We start from the raw sequence: 17010 nt of genomic DNA, 5'->3' as shown, positions 1-17010 counted from the left end.
TTTCTTTCCCCAAATGAAAATTAATCTGGACAGATTCTATATTGCATAGATATCTCTGCATATTCTTTCCTTTAGAACCTGAATGCCATTACCATATGGTGTAATTTTAACCAATTTGGGTCTTAATATTTAGATACGAAAATGAGAGCAATAAATTAACTACAGAAAGGATCTGATCTGATTCTATTAAAAAAAACTTTTGATAAATATCTGAGAGTTCAAGAGTTTTATCACTTATAGCTCAGGAAGGCAAATCAAATGTTCAAGTAGTCTCTGACAAAACGTGTGTGTGTGTGTGTGTGTGTGTGTGTGTGTGTGTGTGTGCTTAATTCTGTTGAGATTCAGCTATGTCTCTTGGTCAATGGAAATACAGACTTCCAAATCAAATTTTCAGTCCCTCATTCTTTTCCAGTGTGTCATAGAAACATATTTGTAACAAGTACCTTAAGATAAAAAGAGTTTGGCTCTGTGTAGAAATCTTTATCCGCTCTCTGAAAGAACTTTGAAGACAGTCTCTTAGTTGGAAATAGATCTTACAGGGTGATTTAGGCTCTCCCTAGATTTCCAAGTGCTGCTAAATTTAGGCCTTCTAACCAGGAGAGGCTGAGGTGTGCTATTTCTCTGCTGATCTCCAAACAGCTACTGCTATTCCCTGGTCTTTTTTGGGATAGACCTGATTTAAAATATTGCAACCTCATTTCACATCTTGATTTCTTCTCAGAAAGAGTAATTTAGTTTCAATGCATTTTTAAGAAACCTACATTAAAAACTTTGTAATACTGTTAAGTTTTCACTGTTTCTGTTTTTTGAAGGGTGTCCTACAGACTCATGAATCCATTACAGTACATCATGCTTCTACCCAGGAATTATTCCAGTTAAGAATTTTTCTTTTTGTGTTTCTTTGGTGATAAGAACTTTCTTTTTTTCCCTTTAGGACAAGTAACATACACCATAGCCTAATTTCATTAGTCAGTTTATCCTTTTGTAATTCTGATGATAAACTTCAACAGGTTAAAAATAAAAGCTTAACTTGTACAAAAAAAGAAAAAAGAAATTCTTCTTTTGGTTCAGTTTTCCACTATAATAAACACGGTGCTTTCCACAACATACTTAATCCTTATAAGATACTTTTTTTCCCCATAAGAAAAAATTGTCATTTTTTTTAATACCTAATGAATTTTGTTACATTTATAGGTGTACAACAATCATCACAACCAAATTTTAAAGCATTTCCATCCCAAACCCTCAGTGCATCCCCCCACCCCTCAACCTGTCTCTTTTGGAAACCATAAGTTTTTCAAAGTCTGCGAGTCAGTATCTGTTCTGCCAAGAAGTTCATTGTATCCTTTTTTTTTAGATTCCACATGTAAGTGATAGCTTTTGATGTTGGTGTCTCATTGTCTGACTGACTTCACTTAGAATGGTAATTTCTAGGTCCATCCATGTTGCTAAAAATGATGTTATTTCTTTCCTTTTAATAGCTGAGGAATATTCCATTGTGTATATGTACCACATCTTCTTTATCCACTCATCTTTTGGTGGACATTTAGGTTGTTTCCATGTCTGGGATATTGTGTATAGTGCTACAATGAACATTGGAGTACATGTGTCTTTTTGAGTCGTGTTTTTCTCTGGATAGATGCCCAGGAGTGGGATTGCTGGATCAAATGTTTATTTGTATTATCATTTTACCCAAGATGTGAGTAGGATATAAAGAAGTTAAATTTTGCTGAAAGTGACAGTTTTAAGGCAAATGTAGCTCCAAAGTTACTTGACTGAAATAAATGTGCTCTTAACCAGGTAAGAGCCTATGGCTGAACTGTATATGCTTAATGCTACAAATTGAACATTATCATACAGGTAATAAAGAATCATTAAAGGCTGTCAGATGTGGGAGTCACATTTGCTGGTGGACTTTTAGAAAGAGTATCTTGATTGCAGTGCTGATAATGGAATAAAGAGGGTTTAGGACAAAGTGAGAAGAGATGTCATAAAGGTGTTTAGTAATGCAATGACCAGGTGGATGGAGACAGTGTATATTTTGCTTATAAAGTATCATGTGAAATTTAAAATCACTTTTACATAAATCTTAGAGAAAAATGTTATATTCCAGACATTTCTCAAGGTAACTTCTAAGTTTCTGTAGTTTATGGTAAAAAAAAAAAAGGACTAATCTTAAATCCTTCATAATTTTAAAATAAGTTTATTATTTTATCAAGCAGAAAAAGGCAACATTTCTATTTCACTACTAGCAACAAAAGAAAAACCAAAAGAGAAAATTACATTGTGTTTTTCAGTGGTGTTTTTCTTGAACCATGATGGACATGGAAAGTTTAAGATACTGTTTTTATAGAATAAAACAAAACTATAAATAGCCAGAATATATATTCTTCCAATGCCGACTTTTCTCTCTGTGTCTGTAAATTGAATACAGCTCTCTGTTTTCATACAGTGGATTCACTGCAAGCATTACTTGTTTCTCATTGCAAACATCAAATTTCATTTGGTAAAAAGGTCCCTAGTGTACTTCAATAATGATTTTCCTTAGGCAGTTGTGTTCTGTAACTTGAAGTTGAATAATATTTTTAGAGTTGATTATTTTCTCGGGATTAAAGATTTGAAAGATACTAGTTCCTTACCAGTAATCATCAATTTCCAGGAAGGGCTTGGGACTGAATTTATTATTTTTTAATTAATAGAACAAAATTATTAACACATGCATTTTTAATTCAATACAAAATTCTAAATATATCAGAGTCTCTTTGGGAAAGGAGTTAATATTTGGAGAATTATTTTTATTGAATTTCTGTTTTCTTAAGCTGGGCATGGAAAACTAAAAATAAATTTATCAGCTTGTAATAATCAGCATTATAGGAAATACATGTTTCTGTTGTAAAAAGTCCCAGGTCAGGTAGACTGAAAAAACTGTTTTAATGGCCTTCTTCCTTAATTAGTATTCTATGCTGGGAGTGGAAGGAAGAGATTAAGAGACAAAGACCCTTTGTGCTTTTCATTTTCTCCTGTTTTGGGGGGCTTATATTAATATTTGGAAAATCTTTGTAGAAAACACAAATAGGCTTTGTTTCCTATCAAAACATAACAAAAATAAATGGCCTACCAAATGGATATTTTTTTCTTTCTGGGTTTAGAGTTTTTGTCTTTTTCTACTGTACTCTGCTAGGTTTTTCTTTTTTGTAGTCCAAAATTCTCAATCATTCAGCAATCCATTGCTATAAAACCCAAAGTTAGAAGAAAACCTGGGTTAAATATTTGTACTCAAGTCCAAAAGACATTATTCTTCCCTTCAGAGGGAGATGGAAAACATATACCAATATGAATTTGACCATATAATGTAAGAATGATAAATTAAGAGTTAAGCACGCACACCCCCACACATACATTTTCATATTTGAGCATATGCAAAAATGTCATCATTGTCAAATAATTTTTTGTACTTTTTGTGTATCAAATATTGTTCCAAATTATTTGTTCTTTTTACTACCCTGTAACAAACCACAAAATACTGTATAACAACCATTTTATTGGGCTTGTGAATTTAGTGGTCAGGCTTTTAGAATGGGCTTACTAGGTTGGCTTGTTTCTGTTCCTTTCTGTTTGCTGCCTCATCTATGGAGACTTCCAGCTTGGAGAAGAAGATTGGTTGACAGCCTGGGGTGGGATCCATCTGAAGGTGTCCTCACTCACATGTTTTGGGGATGATGTTGGCTGTTGGCTGGTACACCTGAGCATGGTGTTTCCAAGTGGTCTTTTTACATGGTTAGTCAGGCTTTCTTTTAAAACATCATATAACATCACTTCCACTGTAATCTGTTGGTTAAAATGTAGTCATAAAGGTGCTCACAAGTACAAGAGAAGGACACAGCCATCATCTGCTGAGAGAGCAGAACAGATTTCTAGAAGGGCACTTTACATTTGTGTTTCGTATTGGAAGATGTTCTACTCCTGTATATGATCTCCATTTTCACCTAACGTTCTGTTCTCTATTCTAAGAGGTATTCTGCTTAAAACCATGTGTGGAAAGGAAGAAAAAGTTCACTAAAAGCAATTTTCTTAAAAAGAATAAAAAAAAAATCTGAGTTTAAAAAACCACACCTATAAAATGCAGATAATACAAGCTGATATATTTCCCTGTTTCATATCACCAAAGATTTCCTATAATTTTTTTTAGCTTTTTTATGTCAGCCAAGTTAAAAAATAACATAACTATGAATCTTATATTAAACTACTCACATAATCTTCCAAAAGATTTCTAGACTTCTATTTCACTGATATGAAAACTGTATATATGTTCAAATTCAGTACTACAAATATATCTTAAATTCCCTACTTAACAAAAGCAAGGAAAAAATAACCTCCATTGAGAATCTTTTATTCGTTATGTATTATACACATGCTATTTCATAAAATGCCTCTGGGTGGAGGGTGGTACTTATCCACTTTTCATGAGAAAGGAATTAAAACACAGATAGGTTAAGTGAATAGCTCTACGTAGGGAAGACATCTCAGAACTTGAATGAGGTACAGGTCTGATTCAGAAGTGGTAGGTTAAGAATATGATTGTTCATTTGTGCTGGATATTAGATTCCAGTTATAAGTGATATCATGTGGTATTTGTCTTTGTCTTTCTGGCTCATTTCACTCAGTATGAGATTCTCTAGTTCCATCCATGTTGCTGCAAATGGCATGATGTCATCTTTTTTTATGGCTGAGTAGTATTCCATTGTGTATATATACCACATCTTCCGAATCCAGTCATCTGTCGATGGACAAATGAACATCTCCTCAGAAAAGAAAATCATGGACTTGGAGAAGAGACTTGTGGTTGCCTGATGGGAGGGGGAGGGAGTGGGAGGGATCGGGAGCTTGGGCTTATCAGACACAACCTAGAATAGATTTACAAGGAGATCCTGCTGAATAGCATTGAGAACTATGTCTAGATACTCATGTCGCAACAGAAGAAAGGGTGGGGGAAAAAACTGTAACTGCAATGTATACATCTAAGGATAACCTGACCCCCTTGCTGTACAGTGGGAAAATAAAAAAAAAAAAAAAAAAAAAAAAAAAAGAATATGATTGTCTTTTAGTTGCCTTAGTCTATAAAATAATAATTTAAAATCAGGCTGTTACAGTTTTAAATAAATGAAAAGCAATATCCCATTCGTTTTTAATTCTGCCTGCTGTTTTTCCTATATGCTTTATTGAGCTCACTTTACCTTATTTGCATATAATTTTTTCATGTCTTTCCTCTTTTACTTCCTCTTTCCCTGTCATTGCCTGCCCAGATCTATAAAACCACTTACATTTATACTCATTGTAAAGATTAATTTTGACCCTCACATGTTTTATGAAACTTCTCTCCTCCTGCTATTAAGGACTTTTTAAAAGTCCTTTTTTTAAGGGCTTTGAAATATGGATCAGTTCTTCTGTCTCCCAAAGCTTGAACTGTTCCCACTAGAAATTCTTCTCTTTGATTTAACATTTTGTTATAGTGATTCCTACAGCAATTGAAATTCATTATTCCACATTGATCATTGATTCATTCATTTATCTATAACTACTTTTAGCTTTTTTTTTTTTTTGTCTTTTTAGGGCTGCCTCTGAGGCATATGGAAGTTCCCAGGCTAGGGGTTGAAATAGAACCACTGGCAAATGCCACAGCCACAGCAACGTCACATCTGAGCTGCATCTGTGACCTACACCGCAGCTCACAGCAATGCTGGATCCTTAACCCGCTGAGCGAGGCTAGGGATTGAACATGCATCCTCATGGATGCTAGTCATATTCTTTTTCACTGAGCCACGATGGGAACTCCTACTTTTAGCTCTTGACCTCCCCCCTCATAGTCACACTTCTCAAAGTATCCATATTCACAACCTTTCCAGAGTCAACTCTATTATGAAGCCCATTCTAATTTGACTTGCTTAGCCTCAGAGAATTGTTTTGCTAAGATCTCTGGTGACCAGCATGTTTTGCATCAGATATCCCTCTCCTTTTTTTTTTTTTTTTTTTTTTTTTTTTGGCTGTCTCTCAGCACATGCAGTTGCCTTGCCAGGAATCAAATCCAAGCACAATTGAGACCTACACCTGAGCTGCAGTAATGCCAGATCCTTTAACCCACTGTGCCAGGCCAGGGATCAAACCTATGTCCTGGTACTGTAGCAAAACACGTATCCCTTTGTGCCATAGGACTCCTTCAATCCTCTTTTTATTTACCTGCTCAGCAACTTTGGAAAAGTGCTTTCTACCTTATCCTGGAAGAATTCTTTTCTTCCTCTTCTGTTGTCTCTTTGACACCATATTTTTCTGTTTTTGTTTTCTTCCCTTGTTTTCCAATTCTAGTGTCTAATACGGGATTGCTTTGGAGTGTTGTGCTGGGCCCATTTTCTCACACCACACACTCTTTGCAGATCTGCTTGATATTTCATGTTTGTCCCAACAGATTCCTTTTTATCCTCTTCCCACTTTGCTCTGTTTCGCATGAGGCAATTTTACATAGACTGCACCAATAGCCATCTTGGCCTAGTGACTTATGATTGGGCTTGGTCAATGAGAGGTAATGAAGGAGACTGGAGAGTTGAAAGATGACAAGGTCGGGGAAGTTATTTCTCTACCTCCTGTCCAACTAAGTCATTGAAAGAAGGATGCATCCCACTACCTAAGCCCATGGCTCCTATCACATGATCCTATATATATATATATATATATATATATATATATATATATATAAAACCACTCTTGGGTTTCTTAGCTGCAACACCCCTATCCTCTTCAGACTTAGTTCAGTAAGTTCCTAACTTTTGCTTGACCAGGATACTGCACTGGCCTGTATTAATTTTTCTAACCCCCTGTTCACACTTCCTAAATAATCCTTTTATTAAACTCCTCCTTATTCATTTTAAGGATGTCATCTATTTCCTATTGGTATCCTGACACATGGGACCCTTCACCAGGAAACACTGAGATGGAGTTACAGATACAGAGGCTTATCAGGAAATTACTCCTGTGAAAGACAAAGAAGGAAGAAAAGCAGGATCCGGCAGAGAGAACCTTCAAACAATGATTCACATTTGATACCTCAGAAAAGAAAGAGGATGGGAGATTCAGGGTTGGTTATGAGCAGCTTCAGATAACTATGCAGATGTGGTAAAGTCTTAGCCAGTCCACTGGGGAGTTCTGGAGCAAATATGAATTATAAAAGGATTATCTTATTGGACAAAAATGGTGTGATCCTCTTTAATCCGTCATCTTTAGTCCCTGACCTCTGCCTGTAAAGAATGTGACCTTGAAAGCTGAACACATTCTGAAGGCAAAAGAGCTAGAGACTGTCAGCTAACTGTACTGTGCAGCTGACTGCAAGTTTTTTCTTGAAAGCAGAGCTTTTAGTAGCATAGCTTCTAAATATCTGGCAGTCTTATGAACTTCCCTCTCTTCAAATATCTGTACCTGTCTCATATAACTCACAATGTCATACTTCTGTCTCTCTTTTATTAGCCCTAGGCTTATCTCATTGTCTACTTGTCCTTTCAGTTTAGATGTCTTTTCATAAGTTTAACACATCCCAAAACAAGATTACTAATTTTTTTCTTCTCACACCTGATACTGTTCCAGTATTTAGAAACTTAAATCCCACCTTTCTGCAGCCTGTGTTCAAGGCAAGACTATGAGAGTTATTCTTCATCTCTTAATCCTGCATATAACATTCATTTTCAGATCCTGCTTTGAAAATATATCACAAGTTTGGCTTTTTATCTTCATTTTTACTATGACTTTCCAAGTTAAAGCCACTAACAGTCCTCTTCCAGTTACTGGAATAGCCTCCTCTTTGGCCTTCCCACTTCTATTTTTTTCACTTTCCAATCCATTGATTAGAATGAACTTCTTAATGGACCATGTTTATCTCCTTCAAAGAATATGTCAGTGGCTTTATGTATATGACAGGTCCTTAGTATGGCCTCTGAGAATCTCCATGACATGGCTTTTACCTGTTTCTCTGATCTAATGGTGTGTTCCTTTCGCTCTTGGACACCAGGCTCTTGTCACACTTGCCTTCTTTGGAGATCTTCTAATATTTCTATTGCTTGTTTCTTCACTTCCAGGTTTCTACTCAGAATGTATTTTTTATTAATCAAGTTTGTAATTGTTACTCAACTTTTTAGATTTAATTTAAATACACCTTTTCTGTGAGTTGCACTTTGAATCTCTAAATCTAAATCAGGGCTCCTGTTGTAGTTTCATAAAATTCCCTGACCTATTTTTCATATAACTTAATCACAGTTTATAATTATTTATTTGTGTAGTTGGTTTGTTTAATGTAGATCTTCTCCCCAAACAAGAGCTAGGATCTGTCTTATTTACACCTACAGCACCAGCATTTGGCATAGTGCCCAGCATGATATTGGGTCTCATTTTGGATTTCTTTTCATTGATAAGTGAACAAATAATTTTAAATGAAGTGATAATATTAACATTCCATTTAATTTCATCCTATTTTTCTTTCTGAAATTCTATGATTGATATTTTGGACCTCATCTTTTTTTCACTCCTATGATTTTTCTGTCCGTTACTTTATAATTTGGGATTTATGACCCTTGAGACCTAGTAAATATTTTCAGTGATCATAATACCTAACTTTGTATAGTATAGTTTTCAGTGTACTTTAGTGTGTACTAATTCAATGACTGAAGTCATCACATGCTGAATTTTAAGAATTATTTAGACACATACGTTTAATGTGACTAAAAACCAGTGCATCCACTTATCTAAACATTTCCTAGTGCATCAGTCATGAGAAGTCTGATTTCCTTCCCTGATTATGGAGAATGTGTTTTATCCAGGTACAAAGAGCCTTCTCCAACTCTTACAATTATTTCCAGCCATCAGCTAAACAAAGTGGCACATCCATTCACTAGATGAGACGCTAGAATTAGACTGCATTCCAACATTCAGCAGTGTAAATCCATTCTGGCTTTCAGTTTATGTGCCTAAAGACAACTCCCTTGCAGAGGAATGGGAAGTTTGCAAAAGCTCTATAGAGAATCTCAACTAAATATTGTCATTTTCTTTCTGTACATTTATAAAGAGGCAGAGACTATAAGAAAGTGTTGTCATCATTCTCATCTCCTTCTAAAACATGAAGATCTGTGTTTCTTTATTTAATTTTACACATGCAACATTTCTCTTTACCTAGACTTGGGATATGTTGTTTAATTCATTTGAAAGACTTAAGAAAACCTTTTCCATTTGTACCTCACCCTTATTTGTGTGTGAATTTGGCAGCATGGCACATGGTGAGAGCTGGAATAAGGAGAATTATGAGAAACCAGAGTCTCCATTAGGAGAAGGATGAGAAAGAGAAAGTTTTAGTCAAAGCACATTGATGTGGGAATTAATCATATCTAAGAAGAAAGAATTGACTTTGTGTCCTTCTGGGATGCCATTACTCTCTAAACACATCTGCTAAAATGCAGGTTGGAGTAGATCCATTCAGAAAAGCTGTTCTTGATATGAAAAGTGAAGAGTTAAGCTGACAAGATCACATTAAATTAAATAAAAAGCTAAGTGGTGTTTTTGTTAAATATCTAAAAGTAATTTAGATATTGTCCTGATGCTCATGTGTAAATGGTGTTGTAAACTGCTTAACTCATCTCAGTTATGGCATCCCTAGGAAATATTGCTCATTTATGCAAAGTTAGCTATATTTAACAACCTCCAAAAGAGTGGAATAAAACTTTTTTTTTTTTTTGGTGGAACTATAGAAGATTGTATCTCTAAGTACAGTGTCTTTGGTTGATGTCGATTCACTTGAAGGGAAGAGGTTTGGCACCTAGAGAAAGTGAAACTCATCATGATTTCTATCCCTTCCTCATGTACCATTTTCCCTTTATCAACTTCAGGGGCTCATTCTCATTCTCCAGCCAAAGATTTTCATTATGAAAAAAGCATGTAGGTGAACTCATCCTACAAATATGTATATATACCAAGCACTCTTTTGTTGCACTGGCCAACAGCGATGAACAGATAGGTGAAAACCCCTGCCCTCATGGGATTTATATCTTAGATCACATGAGAGGATAGTGATGCAAAATCTAATACATGCATTAAGATGAAAATCAAGGGCAAATTCAATAAGCATTTTCAGTTGTTTGGTCCTTTTTGTAGAATCCCATCAGGGCTTAAAATCGCTCATGTTGCCTCTTATTCTAGTGTGATTCAAATGTCAAATGAGTATTTGATAATATGACATTATATTCAAAAGAAATAAAAGTGCGATGGAGGGATAGTGTGTATGAATGTTCAACTTTAAATTGAATGACCAGTTGAGATGTTATTAAGGAGATAGGTAGCGTTCATATAAAGATCTGAAGGATATCAGTTAACCAGTCATTTTCTTTTTTTCTTTTTTCTAAGATTTTTATTTTTTCCATTATAATTGATTGACAGTGTTCTGTCAATTTCTATTGTATGGCAAAGTGACTCAGTCATGTGTATGTGTTTGTGTGTGTGTGTGTATTTATTCTCCATCATGTTCCATCACAAGTGACTAGATATAGGTCACAGTGCTGTACAGCAGGATCTCATTGCTTATCCACTCCACATGCAGTAGTTTGCATCTATTAACCCCAAACTCCCAGTCCATCTCACTTCCTCTCCCTTCCTCCCCCTTGGAAACCATGAGTCTATTCTCCACATCCATGAGATTTTCTGTGGAAAGTTTCATTTGTGCATATTAGATTCCAGATATAAGTGATATACAGTATTTGCCTTTCTCTTTCTGACTTAGAATGAGAGTCTCCAGTTGCGTCCAAGTTGCTGCAAATGGCATTTTTTTTTTTTTTTTATGGCTGAGTAGTATTACATTGTGTAGATAAACCACGTCTTCTTAATCTGTTCATCTGTTGATGGACATTTAGGTTGTTTCCATGTCTTGGCTATTGTAAATATTGCTGTGATGAACATACAGACGCATGTATCTTTTTCAGTGAAAGTTTTGTCTGGGTATATGCTTAAGAGTGGGATTGCTGGGTCATATGGTAGTTCTGTATTTAGTTTTCTGAGGTACCTACATACCAATTAACATAGTGACTGTACCAATTTACATTGCTACCAACAGTGTAGGAGGGTACCCTTTTCTCCACACCCTCTACAGCATTTATTTGTTGACTTGTTAATGATGGCCACTCTGACAATGTGAGGTGGTACCTCATTGTAGTTGACCAGTCACTTTAAATTTGAGTTTCTTACACTAAATTAACTGCAGAACTTTAATAAATTTCAGAACAAGTAGCCAGGTGAAAAACTATAGTTAATTAATTGCTATACTAACATATTACTTGTGGTAATTTATGAGACAGAACTTTGGAGTCATCTCAGTTCATGATTATCCATGGACAGGAAGGGACAAGCCATGTTAAGGAAAGGGAAATACTCAGGGAGCCTGTTAGGAAGCAATTGCAAGACAGGTGAAAGAGAAAAACCTAAAGGAGCACATTGACATTTTTCCAAAATTTCATTTTCCAAGAGTGATTGGTTTCTGCCCTTTTTTGCAGTTCTTTCCTTGTTTCTTACTGCCTTCACAGTAGCGCCCGAGCCTCTTTATTTATTTATTTGGCCACTGAGTATAGTGGTTTGATGTGGGATCTTAGTTCCCAGACCAGGAATTGAACCTAAACTGCAGCAGTGAAAGTGCCAAATCCTAACCACTAGACCATTAGGAAGGAGTTCCAGTTGTAGCTTAGCAGGTTAAGGACCCCTGTTGTCTCTGTGAGGATGCAGGTTTGATCACTGGCCTCGCTCAGTGGATTAAGGGTCTGGCATTGCTGTGAGCTATGGTATAGGTTGCAGACATGGCTGGGATCCTGTGTTGCTGTGGCTGTGGCATAGGCCAGGTGCTGCAGCTCCAATTTATCCCCTAGCCTGGGAACTTCCATATGCCACAGGTGCGTCCCTAAAAAGCAAAAACAAACAAATACTTGCCAGCTGTTTCTTTAAATAGAACTTTCCTGTATGCTCCATGCAATGTCCACTTCCATCTCACTGACCACTTCTTTGTGCAAAGAACTTGAGGAGAGTGTAGTTTAGATGGAGATATTTTCTATTTTATAAAATTAAGGCTCTGCTTACCAAGGAAGCAAGAGAGGATGGATATTGGGTGGGTTTCTCACAGACTCTATCTTGTCTCTAAAATTCCAATCACCTGGTGTTAGTTTGCTCTTTTGTTGCAGTGGGAGTCAATGAGCACCTCCCAGATTTGTTTCATGAAGACTAAAGGACCCAAAAATGAATGTTGTTAAGTCCATGCCTTGCATACTGTAGGCTCTCAGTAAAACTGACACATCATTAGAATGAACATTGTTGTCTTTGTATTTTGATCTTTGTTGTATTTCCAGTGCCTAGAATGCTTTCTGGCACAGAAGGGATTGATAAATGTTTCTTTGAATGAATAAATGAACTGCCTCTCATGAGTTGAGGTTTTGGGGTTGTAGGCAATGGAAACTGATTCTGGACCACTTAATCCCTTATTAAAATAATGCTACTTATTTCTAGAAGTGGCAGGATACCTGAAGAGCCAGGCTCAGACAGGGACAGGTATCCTATTTTGCTGTAATCATTCAGATAGAGCTATTTTTACCCTGTCCTTGAATAACTCCACTTACATTTAAAGCCCCAAGAGATTGAGTCTCATGTTCCAGTTGTGAGTGAGTCATCTGTCTCCCTTTGGACAAGAGAGAACAGGACACCTTGCTTTATAGTCACACCAAAATGGCATGTAATTGGAAAAAAGCAAAGAATTGGGATGAAATTGATGTGAAGGATGAAATCAGTAGGAAGAAACTGGGTGGAAAGCACAAAGAAATATCCATCACATGTTCTCATTCCTTTTAGTTTGCATTCCTTCCACAAAGTCATGGTTGTAATGTAAGAACATCCACTGGGAAGAAAAAAAGACCTAGAAATTTGGCTTGTGTTAATGAATCACTATCTTCATTTTTTCCAATTAAATAGCAAACAGTCACCTTTTAAAACTGATAACTGACTGCAAGAACCCTGAGAAACGAGACCCACAAAAAGAATTTTTTTTAAGCAAAAGATGACAGAATATGATGGTGAGGTCGAGGGTTTGGTAGACAGACAGTAAAGAGATCTCAGCCACTAATGCCCTATATAGGTACCCTGCCTTTAAGTAATGGCACCTATATTCATAATCCTTCCAGTCATAAGATTTCATAAACTGTCTTAAGTAATAATTTCTAAATACTTCAGTTTGTATAATGTTTACAGTGCCAGTCTGGTTGGCTACTGAGCAGTTGATCACTGTCTCTGATAAAAAATTGAAGCCAGATGGTTTTTCATTTTGTTTGCCTTTATAGATAGAGCAGTGAATGTAGGTCCATGACAACCTAGGGATTTATTTTTAAGCATGATTCACAGTTGTCCGATCTACTATCATTATGAAAGTCTGTCAGACATTTGGAATTGCTTTAATTTGGTAAATTTCGCTGGAATTTTTATGGATGGTAAAATTAAAATTACTGTATTTTACCGTGAGAATAAAACACAATTTATATAACCCCCTAAATTGATTTTCATAATTGCAAATATATGTACTATCACTGATGACCATTCCAAACCATTGTTGGAAAGCTGGTAGACTAGAACATTGTATATTTAGGGAACTATAGAGCTTATTTAGCTTCCTTTCATAATATGGGTCTAAACATAACATTTGTTAAATTTTAAATAATTGATACCTTCAGATTGATAAGAATGATACCTTTGTTTGCCCTTTGAATGTGGCATTTTTAAAACTGAGCAAAAAATCTACTTTTACGAAACTAATTGTTATAAAATTTTCTCCACACTTTGCATTTTAGTCATATTTCTTCTATGATTTGGTGTTAGGAAATGTATATAAAATTGCCCATAAAGACTGAGGAATTAAAGATTGAGTATTATGCAAAGTAGAATAACTTTGAAATATGTTATTTAGGAGCTAAAAATCTTTATAACTTGTCAGTTTTTTTCTTTGTTTCATGATGCTAATCTTTGGATCTTTATGCTTTTCTTTCTGCAGTGCTTTAATACCATACTGAAACTACAAACCCATATCTGCAGCGGTTTCTTGGTGACAGATTGCATATTTTGAAAATTTGAGGTATTTTATAATGAAACATACCATGTGGAAACTTTGAAGCATAAATTCTGCCACACATCTGAGTAAAGAATTCCTCACCTGGTATGTAAGAGAACTCCACACCACCACTATGACAAACCAGGAAAAATGGGCCCACCTCAGCCCCTCAGAATTTTCCCAGCTTCAGAAATACGCTGAATGTAAGTATGCATATGTATAACAGGATATTATTTGGCATTTACATTAAGTGACATATTATTTACTTTCAAAAGCAGAGTATAGATCCAGTTCAGCTTTGGTATAAATATCAGTGTGTCTTTTGTGTTTATAAGTAAGTGGACTTGAGACTACCTGTTATGCCTGAGAAAAAGGAAAAGGTAAACTTGCAAATCAAATCTCGAAGAAAAAGCACCAGAATATTATGTGCAAAATTGAACTTGGAAACGCTCCAGCTGTAGTAGATGTGAAGTGAAGGATAAGACAGTTTGGGAGACTGGAGACTGGTGATACCATAACTGAGAAGGATAAGCAGAAGTAAGAGAAAAGTGAGATTTTTTTCCCCCCGCTGTTTGTTAGTATAACATTTCAAAGACTGTAGTAGGACGTCACAGACACTTCCTGAAGTTGAAATCAGAGGTCGTCAAAGACAAAGTGTCGTGACCTTATGCCAATTTTTTAGCGTGAGATTAATACAAAAGATAGGCTCTGGTCATACACTTTATCGTATGTGATTTTTAATATAGTAAGCTTCTTTACCATAAACAGTAAGATTTTATTTATTTATTGTTTTTATCATGGACTTTCAAAAAAGGTCTGTTTCACAAATTAAGCTTCAACTTTAAATACAGCAGCTGTGTCAAGGTGTTGAAGAGAAAATGAAGCTTCTAATGAATAGACAGCAAAAGGATGTGAACATGATGAGGAGAGAAAATATGTTGTAAGTAGTAAGAATGGTGAGAGTGAGAGAATAAAATAACAAAAAACAGAAAGCAAAAAAGAAGCAAGAGCACATAATAGTAAAAGAAGCAAAAAAGGAAGCAGCTGGAGATGCTTATGCTGAGAATTGTGACATGTAGGAAATAAGTGTCAGGAATGGATTGAATCATATTATGAAGGAGAGGCCAATAGAAAGGGTTAAACACAAAAGACAGATTTGGAATAAGAAATAAGTATGTCAATGAATAACAGCACTGACATTTATAGGGTGCATATTATAAGTCAGGACCTTAATAAGCATTTAATTTATATCATCAGAAAAGGCCAATTTCATAGGTTTTCCAGAGTCTTCCAAACTCGATGGGTCAAGTGTTTTGGGTAAGGATATAAGAGAGCTGGTGAGTGTTCACAAGGAAAATACAAATCCACATAAGAATCTATAAATTTTCTCTGTCAATAATAATAAAAATAGGAGTTCCCCAGTGGCTTAGTGGTTTAAGGATCTGACATTGTTGCTGCTGTGGCTTGGGTTGCTGCTGTGGTGTGGGTTCAGTCCCTGGCCTGGGAACTTCCATATGCCTCTGGCATAGGCAAAAATAATCCTACTAATAAAAATACAACAACTATCAAATGGGGGGGAATCAGAAATTGTTGACATCAATATGTGGTTTTCATGGACTAAAATTGTTTAGTCTGAAAGCACAATTTATTTACTTATTATATGAACAATTCAGCACAGAATGACTGAGTTATTATCTGTATGTTTATATTTAATAATTTCTAAATTGACTAAAAAATGGTTTACCTATGTTTTCTCTTTTCTATATACCCTTTACTATTGTATTACATCTAATAATTACATATTTCTGAGCATCTTCTTTAGGGAGAGCTCTATGCTTGGCACTGCAGAGAATGTAAATATGAACAGAGGTGGATCTGCCCCTTTGGGAATTTACAGTTTTGTTTTGGTTTTTTGTCTTTTTAGGGTCGCATCCATAGCATATGGTTCCCAGGCTAGGGTGTCAAATCGGAGCTGTAGCTGCCGGCCTATGCCAGAGCCAAAGCAATGCAGGATCTGAGCCACGTCTGGGACATACACCACAGCTTAAGGCAATGCCAGATCCTTAACCCACTGAGTGAAGCCAGGGATTGAACATGCATCCTCAGATAGATGCTAGTCAGATTCATTTCTGCTGAGCCACAATGGGAACTCCTGGAATTCACAGTTTAATAAAGGCTAGAAACTAATGGGTAAATGACTATATCTAGACAAAGTATTACTTAAGTGCTACAAACAAAGTTAGAGATCATATAGGGTTATAGTGTGTAGCTAGAGCTGGAGAAAGGGACATCTTCATGGAAGAGGCAGTATTTAAAATGAATCTTAAAAAATAGGTTTAAGGAGTTCCCTGTTAACTCAGCAGATTAAGGTCCAGCATTGTCACTGCTATGGCTCAGGTCAGTGCTGTGGCACAGTTTTAATTCCTGGCCTGGGAACTTCTGCATGCTGCAGGTGTGGCCAAAAGAAAAAAAAAAAAAAGATTTAAGGTAAATGGAGATGAAAGTGATATAAATAAAAAGAAAAATTTAACATATATTTGAGGAAGTGAGATAAGTCACATTTAGCCACACCAAAAATTTAGGGAAGAAGAAGAGTTAAGGCTATAAAAATGAGATGGAAATAAAATACACAATGCTCAAGTTGAGTTAGGCAGTGAAGAGTATTCGTAGGGTATGATGACGTGAACGATGCTATGCTCTAAGCTTAATCTGCAAATATAGAAATAGTGTATGGCAATAAAAAGAGACTGAAGACAGGCCGGAGGGCTACTGGAATAGAGTAAAAAAATGTGGATGGTGAAAGATGACCAGAAAACTATAGATTCAGATATTATGGCATCGAAACAAACAGAGGAGAATTT

The 17010-nt window shown here is 35.9% G+C and overlaps 2 protein-coding genes across 14 annotated transcripts in view; both read left to right on the top strand.

Annotated features, from left to right (window-relative positions):
* Window positions 1-14352, top strand: part of AGMO (alkylglycerol monooxygenase) — a 668498-nt gene extending 654146 nt beyond the window's left edge. Inside the window, exon 14 of the mRNA XM_084977164.1 lies at window positions 14093-14352. Coding sequence (XP_084833290.1) covers window positions 14093-14111 — 19 coding nt within the window. The 3' untranslated portion in view covers window positions 14112-14352. The remainder of the gene's footprint in view (window positions 1-14092) is intronic.
* Window positions 14220-17010, top strand: part of DGKB (diacylglycerol kinase beta) — a 657175-nt gene continuing 654384 nt past the window's right edge. For 10 of the 13 annotated variants that reach the window (XR_014815900.1, XR_014815899.1, XM_084977158.1 and 7 more), the window contains exon 1: window positions 14220-14352. Coding sequence is in view for 11 of the 13 variants with exons in the window: in XM_084977158.1 (XP_084833284.1) it covers window positions 14283-14352 (70 nt within the window). In the remaining 2 variants the exon portion in view is untranslated. The remainder of the gene's footprint in view (window positions 14353-17010) is intronic. The other 3 variants (XM_084977159.1, XM_084977157.1, XM_084977160.1) reach the window with 2 other exon arrangements.

This window comes from Sus scrofa, chromosome 9, assembly GCF_054392235.1.
Source record: "Sus scrofa isolate SSC_HxYL_T2T_F1_AM1 chromosome 9, Sscrofa_HxYL_maternal_Yorkshire_Landrace_v2.0, whole genome shotgun sequence".
NCBI classification, from domain to species: Eukaryota; Metazoa; Chordata; class Mammalia; order Artiodactyla; family Suidae; genus Sus; species Sus scrofa.
This window is presented reverse-complemented; position numbering and strand designations above follow the sequence as displayed.